At 51.7% G+C, this 13,830-nt stretch overlaps 1 protein-coding gene across 5 annotated transcripts in view; it reads left to right on the top strand.

The window, feature by feature from the left end:
- Nucleotides 1-13,830, top strand: part of LOC100117144 (homeobox protein homothorax) — a 326,708-nt gene that overhangs the window by 126,304 nt on the left and 186,574 nt on the right. For 2 of the 5 annotated variants that reach the window (XM_031929885.1, XM_031929884.1), the window contains exon 8: nt 2,826-2,933. The exons of 1 other annotated variant lie outside the window; for it this stretch is intronic. In XM_031929885.1, the coding sequence (XP_031785745.1) occupies nt 2,826-2,933 (108 nt within the window). The remainder of the gene's footprint in view (nt 1-2,825; nt 2,934-13,830) is intronic. 2 more of the 5 variants (XM_031929888.1, XM_031929886.1) reach the window with 1 other exon arrangement.

The raw sequence follows: 13,830 nt of genomic DNA on the forward strand, positions 1-13,830 counted from the left end.
ATTCTCGAACTGTTTGTAACAAATAACGCAGTTTGGCAGTAGATGGTTTTTTCTCTCTCCCTAGACCTCATTTGCTAATTTCGCCTCAATTATGGTAATTTATTAGCCTGAACTTCTTGTCCGAAAATTTCTAAATAACTGAATAGCAGCATGAAGCGGGCGCGCACAGCGAGAGGCCAAAGTAGAGCAGCAAAGTATAATAAATATCTGCCGAAAGTAATTAGTTTTTGTGCAACGGCGCGCGAAATGCAGCAAAAATTATCAATGCATCGAGTCATCGCGACGGGGTACCTCTCTCCTTCGCCTCGTCTTTGCAGCGTTCTAATGCCGAGGCGTTGGAGCCCATGGCAACTTTTTGTCCCCGCGTCGAAATTTGTTAAGCGGAATGCAGAGGGATTCGTACGTTTTATCGGGCCTCACTCCTCTTCCTCTTTCTTCTCTCTCTCTCTCTCTCTCTCTCTCTCTCTCTCTCTCTCTCTCTCTCTCTCGCTCTGTCTGTCTCTTGCTCTCTCTCTTTCTGCGCCTCCACTTGGGAGCGAAAGACGAGACGCAATCGCGCTTATACGCGCCACGTCAAATTCCCGAAACGCGCGAGTCTAATTTAGCGCTTCTTAAATGGTAATCCAAGGGCGATGCCTTTTTTGCGCGACAATCGCGACTGCTATGCCGGCTATTCAGTCTGCACAGCTCCGCGCGTTTTTGTAGAGGTCGGCAGCTGGATTTTTGAATGAAGGTATCATTCCCGCTCTGAATGGTACCCATATACTTTGAGTAAACTTTGCGATAGATTACAATAGTCGAATAGCTTGGACCGGAGTGCGAGCGAATTTTCGGGATGACTCGGTCCGAGATCCTCCTTTAATTTGTAGCACTTTCTTGCCTCGCTCGAGCCCCCCGACGCGCCTTGCTTTCTTGCGGGCCATTTTTGTCACTAAAACACGCTCCCTGATTAATCTCGAGCACACACTGCGCGCTCCGCGAGACCGACGACGACGACGACGACGACGACGAACCGAGAGAGGGAAAGGGAGAGACGGCATCGGTGACGACGACGCGGGGCCCCGGAATCCGGGGAATCGGCGGCGGCCGACCGGCTCGCAAAAAAAGGATCCGCGTGGGTATATAACACCAGAGCTCGCTCTCGCCTGGTTTATAAGCCGAGCACCGAGCCCAAGACCTAATGGGGATTTGTGTCGATTATCGTCGACGAAGAGCCGCTCGACTTTTGCTTATTTAGATGAAACCGTCGCCCACTTAACGTCTCACTTGTAATATGTACATGTTTCGCGGACTCGAGGCTCGCTGAGAACTGAGAGAGCGAGCGGCTACAGGCGGCGGAGGAGTTTATCGTGCGGACGGCTCTCAGCTGTCAGGTTGACATTCCGTGTATAGATTCTGGGATTATCTCTCGATGAGCATATTAGCGCTATCAAAGGATTAGAACGGCCCGCTAGAGAAAGAAGGACACTAGCCTCGGATCATTTACATGCGCATAATCAGCTCATAACGAGATGCAGGCCGAGTTGATAATCCGAGAATAATTCGTATCTCAGTCATGCCTCATCAGTTTTTTCTGCTCAGATCTTTCGTAAGTTTCGTCCAGCTTTTGATCCGACCTCCCGATTGCTCCAGTTGCGTTGCAGTCTATGCAACATACTTACGCGCATACATCTCGAGCGAGTAACGAACCCAAATATTTTCTCTCTCTCTCTCGTCGAAGAGAGCCAACCTCATATCCCACGTGCGAGCGGGACGTAAATTTTCCACTTTTCTACGAGGATATAAATTTAAATTTGACCATTCGTCGTACATCCGGCTGAATAATTTATCGCGCGTGCGATTCGAATTCCTTGAAATCGTACGGCAATCAATTATGCCCGCCGTCATTCTTCTTTCGTCAAGGCGCGATACCGCGATCGGTAGCGATATCGATATTCATCTCTCTCTCTCTCTCTCTCTCTCTCTCTCTCTCTCTCTCTCTCTCTCTCTCTCTCTCTCTCTCTCTCTTTCTCTCTCGCGCGCGCGCACTCGGCGATTCTCCGAAAGCAAATTCATTAAGCTCCCGAGATATATAATCCCGTCCGCCAGTGCTCCACCCCGGCGTTTCTGGGCGAAAGTCGGCGCAGCTGCGAGTACGTGATTTCGCGCTAATCCGCGCAGAGTCTGCCTTAACAATCCGGACAAAAAAGGCGCTCTGGCTGTACTGGAACATTCTATCCGCGGAATCCTAGCGCAGGCCAATAAATTCCAGACGTCAATCGGCTTCCAAGCAGCAGTTCTCTAATGGCCGATGGACTCCCTGCCTCTTGTCAGCTCTCCGCAAAGAGCGAAAAAGTCAACACGCGTCTGCACACCGAGCGTACAAGCGTTCGAGCGCCGGGAATAATAAATAGAGATAGACGAGCCGAGATATCCGAGCGAAAGAAAGAGTCTCGAGACAGCGCGCACTGTCGCGGATTATCGCGCGCGGAATTACACGCTTGATTCGCTAGTCAACGCGAGCGAGCTTCGTTATTTCTCCTCCAGCTCGAATTCGCCGAAGCGTTTTTTCCTCCCTTTACATGTTCGCAACGCATGCAGAGTTTCCGGGCCCCTCGACGCCAGGTTAAAGCCTGTTGAGGGCCGAGCTGAGTTGACTGCATCGAAAAGGGGCGAATAGAGACATAAATTTGCGGCAATAATACGCGATTTACGCCCGAGTCCAGCAGCGAATTGAACGATGAGTCAATCGTCGGGCTTTTCCGCGAAAGCGGCTTTGCGTAAATTCACGCAAATATGCGCATCAGGCTCAATCTAACCGATCTCCCGTTTCCCTTCTGTTTCAGATGCCATGGGTAAGTGGAATAATCGGCCTTACTCCGGCTCGCCGGCAGCAGCAGCATCAGCAGCAGCGGCGGCGGCGGCGGCGGCGGCTATGTACTCGCCAAGTGAGGGTAAGCGCCAATCGCGATCGTTTTCATGAGCTGCAGAGAGCTGCAGCAGCGACGAGAGGAAATCAGCGCAGGATCGCGGGCACGGCCTAGCGCGAGGACGTTAATGATCGCAATTAACCGAGCCGATCGTTGCGCCGCGTCTCGCTCGTTGTACGTCTGCTCCCTCCCTTTCTCTTGCCGGCTCTATCTCTCGCGTAATAAAGACTCGAGACAGCTTTTGCCGCTCGGCGGCTCCCATATCGGCGACGATTTAATCGAGCGAGCCGCGCGCGGTGCTTAATAGCTTACACGCGACGCGCGACATTCGTTTTGACGCTTTGTCCTCCTCTCTTCTGCCGCCTCTCGATGCTCTCGTTTACTACTTTTACTTTTACTTTTCTCTGGCCTCGTATGCGCCGAACATCGAGGCCGCTTGACATGCTCCTTTTGCGGCGCTCCTTGCGAAATGTTCCTCGAGATCGTTGCTTTGAACGGTTTCCGGCCAGCTGCTTCGCGCGCAGGGATTGATGCTTCCTTCTCATCCGAGGGCTATTAGAATTTACATTTTACAAGTTTATCCGATTTGACAGAGTAATTGATACCGGCGGACCGTCCGGCTAGCCGCACGAATTTTTGTGCCCAGGCCGAAAAACAACCGAGATCGCCAATTACAAAACTTATCAAACAATTTCCCCGTGACTTGGCAAAAGTGTCACGACCGTACACGGCACACTCATACGGTCTTGCACACAAGCATGCGCGCGATCGTTAACGCGCGTCGGTAATTAATATATAAGCGGCAGCAGGAGAGAACTCCAGGCAGCGTCCTCCCCATAAATATGTATGCACTGTGTTACCCGCTCGGCTGCTGCAGTGTGTGGGTAGACGTATACGTGTATATAGGCTCGTATCCGTGCGCGAATCACGGTAGCCTATAGAGCGCGCGGCCACGACTTAAGGATTTTTTCCACACGAGCGAACCGGTCCCCGCCGCTGTGCATACACGTGTACATCGAAAGCATTAAATTTCGCGTTGATTATCCCGGGCATTCTTCGCAGCTGATTTCGAGGTCCATCATCGCAGACGTATGAGGTGTATATCGAATTGGGACGAGGAAAAAATCGACTGCTGCGCCCGCACACCTAATCTCGAGATAGTTTCGCTCCGCACAATTGAATATGCATTCGTTCGGAGCAATGCAATTACGCTCCCTCTGTACTCTCGTAAGCATTAAACGCCACCGCAGAGACGACCCTCAGACTCGCTCGCGCGCTCATCTCCGAGTGCGCGCAACTACTACAACCCCCCGTTGAATTTGGCGCCGCGGTCGTCCGACAAATAGATTACGTGCCGCTATAGGGTTTCCTCTCTCCTGTTTCTTTCTCTTTCTGTCATTCTCCCCGTGCGACGCCTACTCTCTGCGGCCGCTCGCACATGCCACTCACGTAGTCGCATCTCGCTCGCGCGCGCGCGCGCGCGCGCGCGAGAGAGAGAGAGACAGAGAGGGAAAGCACCCTTCCTTGTGCTCCTGCCGGCGCTACCGCCTCTCGAGGAAAAATTGTAACGCGTTAGTAGTCCCGAATCCACTAACCATTCCATTATTAAATCGACGCCGGCTCCGAGGCTGCGGGTACATTGTGTATGCGGGCCTCGTGTGTGCCTCTGCGTGCGCTATGACGAGTCGGCGTCAAAACGGGATGGACCGCGCGACGATTGGATTGCCCTTGCCCCCCGAATTTCCCGATTATTACACGCGCGTCCAGTAAAAAGAGCGAAGCGATCGAATTGCGGATGCAAATTTTATCGGCCAACGCGCGGAAAAACGACGCTGCGCGATCTCGTCTCGGCGGCACTCGGATTTAACTTTTAAATGCGCGCGCATACGTGCAAGATTTTAATTCGCGATGCCGAGCTGGCAAGAGCCGGGCTCCTCTAATTCGCGGCCGTGGGCTTTAATGATTCTGCGCGGGGAATAATCAGAGAGACGCGAGGATGAGGTCGCCCGCCCAATTATCATTTCAGCTCTGGGAAAATCCTGCTCTTACAATCGCGTCTGCACCGTACCCGCGGTTTTTTACCGGCCGAGCTGCACCAACGGGCTCATTTCGAACTTTGAACGAAGAAAAAGTGGGATAGTCGGCGTGGAATGAAGCGATGCATCAGCAGCTGGAGACAAGGAGGAAGACCGCGCTGATGGAAAGAAGCGGACTATCGCGCGAAAAAGCAGCCGCGGGATGCGCGAGGGGGAGCAACTCGCGGCGCGCGCGATACATACTTCCGAAAAGTCGAATGGCACAGAAGTGACGATCGTCCGCGAAAGTTATGCGCCGAGAGATAGAGCCGAGATGAAAGATAAGGCGAGGAGAGCGCGCGGCGAAGAAAAGCGTGAGAGAATCGGCGCGTGCAAAAAGGATCGACTCGCAAATACGTGCGACTATGCTCTCTCCCCTCAAATATGCCCAATTAGCCCGGGCTGACATAATAAGTAGATAAACAACCTCAAAATCCCGGCTCGCCGCGGTGAGATCAGAGGCGCGAACTTTTTCTGCCGCCCGAGACCGGCGCAAGAAGCGGCCGCGAGCCGCCAGACGAGGGGGGCATATTATATAGAGCACGAGAGACAGAGTGAGTGAGAGAGAGAGAGAGAGAGAGAGAGAGAGAGAGAGAGAGAACTGAGGGACACGGTGAGCGATCGCATTTTAAGGACAATTTAGTCACTCGTCCGTCACGACTCCGCGCGCTGCCGACGAGCGAGCGCATCTTTTCGTCGCCAGCGCGAGCAAGAAGCAACGCGCGCTCGCTTTGCGTCAGGAGCGATTAAAACGACGCGAGACGATAGCGGCCAGTGCGCGTGACAAAGGCCCAACTCGACTCGGCGCGTTGTAATCTTAAAATATCCATTTTCGGGCGATCGAATCGGTCATTTTGGCGAAATGCAAAGGGGACTATCCTACGCATTATGTCGCGCAGAGGGAGAGAGCCCGGCGGGCAAAAACGAGAAGCGGCCGGAAAAGGCCGGGATACATATATGAAGCCCGCGTGTGCGTGTGCATATGCATGTCGTGCATTCTCGAGGCGGTGCTGTTTATTAGCGTGATTTATGGAGACGCCATCCCCCCGTTCCGTCCGTCGTCTCTCTCTTATACTTCGCCACTCGGCTCCTATGTGTTCCGCGCTTGCGTTCATACGAGTCCTTTTCGTTTCGTACATTCTCGGATTTCTTTTTTGCCTCAACCCTCGGCTCAGCTCTGTCCCACATTTCTCCGTCCGTTTGCCGCTCTTTTCCCGGCCCACCGTCGGCTTATGACGATCTGACGATGCTAATCTTGGCTGGCGATTCGATTCGCAGTCGATCGCGAGTGGATCGATCGAATAAAACGAATGGATTTTAGTGCGTTTTACGCGCTCCTCGTTGCCTACCTCTACTCGCAGGTGCCCCCGGCACGGTCTCTCCCTCCTCCTCCAAGGGCTCAGCCCGTCAATCTCGCGGCAGCACTCCACTCGCGTATACACACAGGCGCGTGCGAAGGAGAAGGTTTGTTGGTGTATGTAGCGCCTACACGTCTCTCTCTCTCTCTCTCTCTCTCTCTCCCTGTACGTAGGCGCGCATTGAACGAGGCCGCGGTCTTTGATAGTGCATAAAACGAAACGGACTTTGATTCGGCGCCCTTTGTAATCCAACGCGCCGTCTTATTGGGTTACTGCTCGCCGCCGCGCGCAGGAAACGCCGCTTCGTCTTGAGTGCGTATGTAAACGTGCGCCGCCGTCGCAGACGGCTTGGAGGACTTTGAGGGCCTCCGGAGTGAGCGATATGCGCGGTTCCCGTTCGCGGGATTCGCTTCCTACTCTTCGCGTATACCTTATAGTTCTGAAGTTGACGTGTGCGGGGGTGAGAGAGGCTACATTTCCGGTTCCGCTCGCAGTGTGCGCGATTCCCGTATTGGAGGTCCCGTAACAATTACGTCTGGAATGTAGTCTCCCGATAATCTGCATACATTGCACGAAGCGCGATTCTCGCTTGTCTAATCTCCCGCCCGCTCGTGCGCACTTATTAAGTCCTACCGTGAGCTGAGAGCGCCACCGATCTACAGCTGTGCCGATAGGCCGGCGAAAAATCGTCCGGATAAGTCGCGAATTCCCGATACACCGCGGGAGATGCAATAAATACGCGTCGCCGCGATTACGCTCGCCGTGGAAGTTAAAAACCGGTCGCGCGTCAGGCCTCGCTAATTGTGCGATAAATCCTCCTTTGGCCAGCGCTCGTGTGTATGATGCATGTGTGTGCGGCTGCGGCTCTGTCGCGACTGTATCTAACCTTTTTTCCGCAAACTATATCGGGCGACTTTTTCCGCTTTATTGCCGGCCGGTACGTGTCGCGCGAGCGGCAATTTTATTCATTAGAGATGTTACCCGCGCGTTACCTTCTTTGATGCTTCCATTAGGAGGAAATTTTATTTATGTGACTTTTATTGGGTGTGATCAATTATATCGCGCACTATTACACTCTCCTATAAGTATAGTCCGTCGTGCGGATAGAGCTCGGCGTTGTGACGTACCGACAAGTTAAAATGCACTAACGCGTCGCGAACACAACTTCTAGTGTCACGTAGTGCCGGGCGGCTTGCACTAGTGACGGATTGGGCGTGGCTGTGAGTAGGTAAGGCGGTCGGATTCGTGGTCGAGCACCTATGCAGGTGTATGAGAAAAGTATATTAATAAATAATAATTAAATGGCTTACCTTTAGAAGTGTGATTCCTTGGATATTTAATATATTTGATTATAGTGGTTGGGTAGAACAGCGATAAATAACTGCTTGTAAGATATTGTATACTGCACTTTAAATATTTATTGATTATATTTCACACTTAAGATACATTCTTAGAATTACTATGACTACGATGTTAAAAAATAGTGTTTCGCCTTTGGTTAATTATACTTATGCGCGTGTATTAGGCACAGCGCTACTTAATATATATTTAATACTTAGATGTCGTTAGTGCAACTGAAACTGACGAACTGCGAGTCGTCCGGCTAAATGGTTCTCCGCGCAGGACACCGATCCCTTTTTATGATTTTAGCCGGTTCCATATTCAGAATATCAAACAATAAACTAGATAATGTTTTTGGCAGTTCGAGGAATATGTCTAGAGATCGTTCGACGGCTCAGGTCATAAACTCGATAACGCTGCCGCGGAGCTGGCGATCGGTCGCGCAACGCCTTATCCTAAACTATTAAAAGGTCAAAGTTCTCTAACCGAAAATTGAATTTGTACGAGTGACGTAGTGTATGTAGGACACACGTGTCGGTAATTTCTGTACGCGTTTGTAGGGGGGATCGGCGCGAACGGCATAATTAAGGAGTAGTGATTTTATGCATACAGGTGTTGTATGTAATTGTTACAAGTAGAATTTTTTTTTTAAATTTCGCGGGATATTACAGCGTGTTGCGCAACGACTTTTGAAAGGTCGCGCGAGCGAGCTGCCCAGCTACGGTCTTATCTCCGTGAGGCGGAATTTCTTTTCATAAATATGCAAGCGCGCGATAAAAAGGCACAAAGGACAATTTGCCGCGTTCTCGTATTCCCGCGCAGCCGTAAACTGCTCTTCTCGGATGCGTGCGTGTAAGTATATCCGCAAAGTGAGTGCCGGACGCGCGCACGTCTCGGGGTCAGAGGCTCCTTGCGCGCGAAAGTGCCGAGCGGTCAGTGCCGAATACGAAATGATGCGCTCTCCACTGCCCCTTTTCGAGCACTGATGCTGCTGTGCGGCGTGCCATACATAAGGTATGACCGCGGGCCAAATAAAGGAATACGCGCCGTTTTCGGACGTTTGCCGCATCGCAGCTCCCTGTGTGCCCCACGCAAATATAAGTATCAATTTCGCTCGTCCATTCGCGCCTCCGAAGATTTTTAATCGTCGGCAAATATTGGCCCTGCTCAAAGTATCCCCTCGCGAAAGCGATTAGCCGCTGAATTTTCAACCGCGTTTCCGACGATTACAGCTCGCGAGGCCCGTATCTTCCTTTTTTCATGCAAGCTCTCCACGATGTACATCACGTACGCGCGCGTGGGCTAAGCTCTGGCGAGCGAGCTCCGCCTAAGGGTGTAGGCGCGAGGGTGCGGTATTAAATCAATATATAGCAACGCTCCGCAAGCCCTCGCGGGACCGGGATGGACGATTTTCTCCGGGGCTGATCAAAGGGAGCGAGCGTCCGCGCTAATATTTCATGAGCAGGGATATCGGCGGCTAAACTGGCAACGGTTTAGACCAACACCTCGCGCTCGTCGGCTTTCCAATTTCCCGAGATGTACAATCGTATACGACGAGAAATTTTAATCAGAGAGGGCATTTATTATTTAGCCGGACTAAGTGGTCGCGGCGCGATAAATTATGCAGCGAAAAGTTTTTTTTCTCCCCGAGATTGACAGAAAAATTGTTGCGTTTAACAAGTCCCATAGGCGGCGGGGGAGGCAAGTCGGTGTGTACGAAGATGACGAGATAAGTGGAAAAATTATATTGATCACCGCTATTGCTCGAGATAATACGGTGAGCTCGTTATTGCTACGGGCAGCTAACGTCGATCATACCTTTTTTCCTTATTTTGCAGAGAGCTAGGGCAACGCAACATTACGATTCCGACGGGCAAAGTCGCTCGACGCGCAAGATACCGCGAGCGAGATAAGTTGATCGGGCGCATTGTCAACTCGATTTGAATGTAAATCTTGCGTTTCCCCGGCGGACAGGGACACACGACGTCAAAGAGAAAAAACCGGTGCTAGCTAAATTGAATTAATTGCCGCGTATGCTGCACGAGGAGTTGCATTATGCATCGGAGTGCATTGTGGCTTTTTTAAGCGAAACGCCAAAAAAACGAGGAGTAGCCTGGGCGTGGAATTATAATCCGAGAAAGAGAGAGCGGTTCGGCGCGGCGGAGCAAGTGCGCGCAGCGTACAGGGGTATAGACCAAGCCCCGTAATTAATTCCGATTGCTCCGCGATCTCTAGTCGATGTAATCGAACGGCCGCTTTAATGTAAATGTTCGCTGCCAACCTGTCGTACATACAATGGCCAATACTTTAACTCGCGCGCACTGTGTACACAAGTGCCCGCCTTTGAAGCCTGCTCTCTCCCTGCACATATAGGTTGTTGACGCGCGGAGCAGCAGGTACTGCGACCGTTTTGTGCGATGTTTTGCGCGCAATGTAGCTCAATGAAAACGCCGTTAATCGTCGGAAAAATTCCTTCACCCTCGTTACCGACTTCGCGCGGCAAAAGGTATCGCTGAGCTCTCCGTTTGCGTATTCCGCGAGTGGATCCCCTGTGTTGTACACGCATTCCGACCATGCCAGGCGACGGAGTTCTGAAAAAACTTGAATTTTTGGTACACGAGCTGCCCGCGCAGGGAGACGAGTCGTTGGGCCTTTTTGCGTTCTCGCGGATTATCATACTAATTTGAATCCAGAGTCGAGTACTTTAATTTAGCGCCGATTTTCATGAATTTTAACAAGTTCATTCTTCCACGCGAAAGTATCGGAGCGATTCTGAATCATCAAATCAACAAACAAAAATAATCTGTGTCACAGACGCACACGTCTGCAACGCGAGCAGCGAAGACGAGTCAGCGATAAGAGTCCGCCGAGCCGTACTACGATGCATAGCGTCCGAATGCATCGTAGACGTTAGCTTAGTGGTTAGAGCACAGGCCTCTGGCTCTCGGGTCCGCGAGTTCGAGTCCCGTCGTCTACTTTTTCGCTTTCGACTCTGTCTCCTCTCCGTTTGTAACATCTGCAAACGCCAACGCGCTTCGTTGATAAAATTAGGACGAAGACGAGCCGCCGCGCTCCTCTGAATTTAAAGCACACGCCGAATTTCCGCCGAGTACGGCACACATACACGAAATTGTAATTAAAATTACGAAACGAGTCCGGGGCTTTAGATTGGCTCGACGCACGCACACAGGCACACGCGGCTACCGCCGCCGCCGGGCGCTGGCTCAATTATTACTTTTTCTGGGCGCAGGGGTGGGGACTTCATTAAAATTCATGAATCTCGTCTGGAAGTTAGGCCGCGGCCGCGCGCATGCACACGCGCGCTATATGCATGCATTGTATCCTCGGGAAATGCTGGAGAGAGAGATTTTGCCCGAACGCTTTAGAATTCACGTAGCGGCATGCGCCTGACCGGCGCGGCTCCTTCTTCCTCTCCACTCGCCTATCGGTCGCGTATCTCTCTCTCTCTCTCTCTCTCTCTCTCTCTCTCTCTCTCTCTCTCTCTCTCCTCGTCTTTTTTCCTTCCCCGGGTCAGGCATCTTCCTCGCGAGCTACCGCCCGGACATTTCGAGCCATCCGTGCTCCGAATCCGCGAATGCGCGCGACTCGCGACTCGCATGCGCAGTTTCACTGACGGACGCGTATTTGTATACGCGCGCGGTACCTTTGTTCCTCTCGAGCTTCATCGAGTTTTATCGACACTTTTAGCAGTTCTTTTCATAATGAGAAATGCCCCTCGGCTCTATTCGCGCAGCGAATTTCACTTTCCTCATCGCGCGCGCGTCATTATAAGACACGGGCTGCGGGAATCCGGGCGAGATTTATTGAATATGTATTAAGTAAGCACACACGTCAAAGGTACGCAGCCGAGTAGGCGTTACGAAAGCAGCGATATTTCCGAGAATCGTCGGCAGACCGGAGCAAGTCTTTTGACGCTCTCGCGCCTGTCTGCGGGATTTTGATATTATTATAAACCGCTCGATCGGGACGCGCGTCGGCGCAGGTATACAAGACGCGCGCGTACGTGAGAGCAAGAGTTCGTAAATCCAACACCGTCGGAGGCATAGTTCGCATAATTCTTCAAGGCCTACCAGTTTTGACAGAGCAGCCAGCCGAGCGCGCGAACCGAGCGCTCGCGGATGGAGACCGAGAGTCCGGACCGTATCTTGGCACAATCTGACTTCCATTCTATCTTTCAATATGTGTGCTAGCTTTAGCTTTTATTACGCCGGCTCGTTCCGCCGGAGATTTACAGCGCAAGCGGCATTATATTTCGGTAATTTGGACGGGCTGAGCGAGTAAACGACGGAGTTTACCGGAAAAATAGGAGCTCGTGTTTCGCCTACGAATGACCCTTCTATGAGCATTGACTGATGGACGGGCGTCTATGCAAATCGCGGCGACATAGTTTTTCATTCCTTCTGAATTGTGGGAATATTTTTGACGACGTGTTTTTTGATCATTCTCTCTCTCTCTCTCTCTCTCTCTCTCTCTCTCTCTCTCTCTCTCTCTTGGGCCTTATTCCATATGCTTCTCGTGAGGCGTCCACAGCCCGCTGGTTAGCCCATTCCCTGCGTATACAAAACAACGCTGTACAGCCTCTAGACGCTGCGGCGCATTCGATATCAAGGAATTAACGAGAAAGAGAGAGAGGGAGACACGTCGTTATCTCTTTCCCTGGCACTGTAGTCCGCTTCTTTTCTCACACCTCGAGGAATCGGACTCAAATGACGAGAATAAAGTAACGGTCGTGCCTGCGCCCGCCGTCTGCATTTTACTTTCACCGCGCGACTGCGGTGCAAGCCAGTTCTTCTGATGTACACATTCGCCGTGCACATGTTCTCGCCGTCGCTGCTGCTTTTGCCGTTGTCGACGACGCTGCCATGCTGCATCTCCGCACGCCATTATACCTCGAAATCGAAAAATTACGCTGCTGGGGTGTAGGTGTTTTTTGGTGCAATATATGACATTTCATCGGGATCTTCTGCGCCTTTATGGAGAGTAAACTGCCGAGTATCACAACGTTTACACGATTCCTCCGGTACTTGTGCATTGTGCGAACAACTGAATATCGGCGCATTCAGTGAAGAGAAAAACAACGGCGTGCATCTAGTGAGTAAGAGAGAGAAAAACGCGGCAAAAATGTCAAGGAGCAATTTGTAAAAGTTGTCTCTCTTACTCTCTCGCTCTCCGTCGATGCGGGCTTTGATTTACTGTATTAGAACCAGTTATTATTTAATATCTTGCATCAGGATTCGCGCGCGACACAATAAAAAAGCGAGAGGAAGAAAAAAGCCGGACTGCGCCGCGGAGATGCCGGGCGAGACATAATTTTCACGCGCGCGGCTGTGCCGGCGACGGCTAATTGATAATTTATTGAGCATCAGCGCGCAGGCGCGTGCGTTCGCCCGTAGGTGTTATTATAAAATATTTTACAGCTCTCATTAGAAAGATTAACGATAGGCGCGTGAGTCGCTGTCCGACTCAATAAACTTTACTGTCGGCTGACACTTAACACATTTTACGCGTGCGAAAACGCGGGAATATCGTTTTGCAATATCTTTACAAGCGTATAAAATCCAGCGTGCCGCGGCGCTGCTCCCCGCCCCCTTTCGGCGCACACGCACGTCTGATCAACGCGACCGCGCGTGTACGAGTCTGCGAGATGCGTACGTAGCACGACGGCGTAAATCATCGCTCGCTCGCGGGAAAAAGATCGGCCCGTGACCGACCGAGCAGTGCGCGCGAGAACTCGACTGACGTCACCCGCATGCGCGAGAGCGTAGTGCCCATATGGGCGCTGTGTGGCAAGCGAATTCCTGCAGGATTTTGATAGCGTCATTTTTCCAAGAAACGTTGAAGCTCTGCGCCCTTCGATCAACTGCTCCGTCTAGTCGCCGCCAACAAGTTCCATTCGCCGGCGTATAAAGTCTGTCGATTGATTTATCAGTCCGAGTCGCTATCTGTTTGCGAATAATCCGCGAGCGCGCTCATGCATATAAGCAATGGCGCTACTTGTAATCATTGTTGCGCGCAATGCTCATCCGCGCTCGCGGCTGAATGCATATGTAACACGGCGGATTGAAGCTCTCCCGCGTAACGCACAAAGACGTCGAATCCTGCTGATGCGCGAGCGAGAACAAGCGG

The sequence above is a fragment of the Nasonia vitripennis genome, chromosome 4 (genome assembly GCF_009193385.2).
Source record: "Nasonia vitripennis strain AsymCx chromosome 4, Nvit_psr_1.1, whole genome shotgun sequence".
In the NCBI taxonomy this organism is placed as follows: Eukaryota; Metazoa; Arthropoda; class Insecta; order Hymenoptera; family Pteromalidae; genus Nasonia; species Nasonia vitripennis.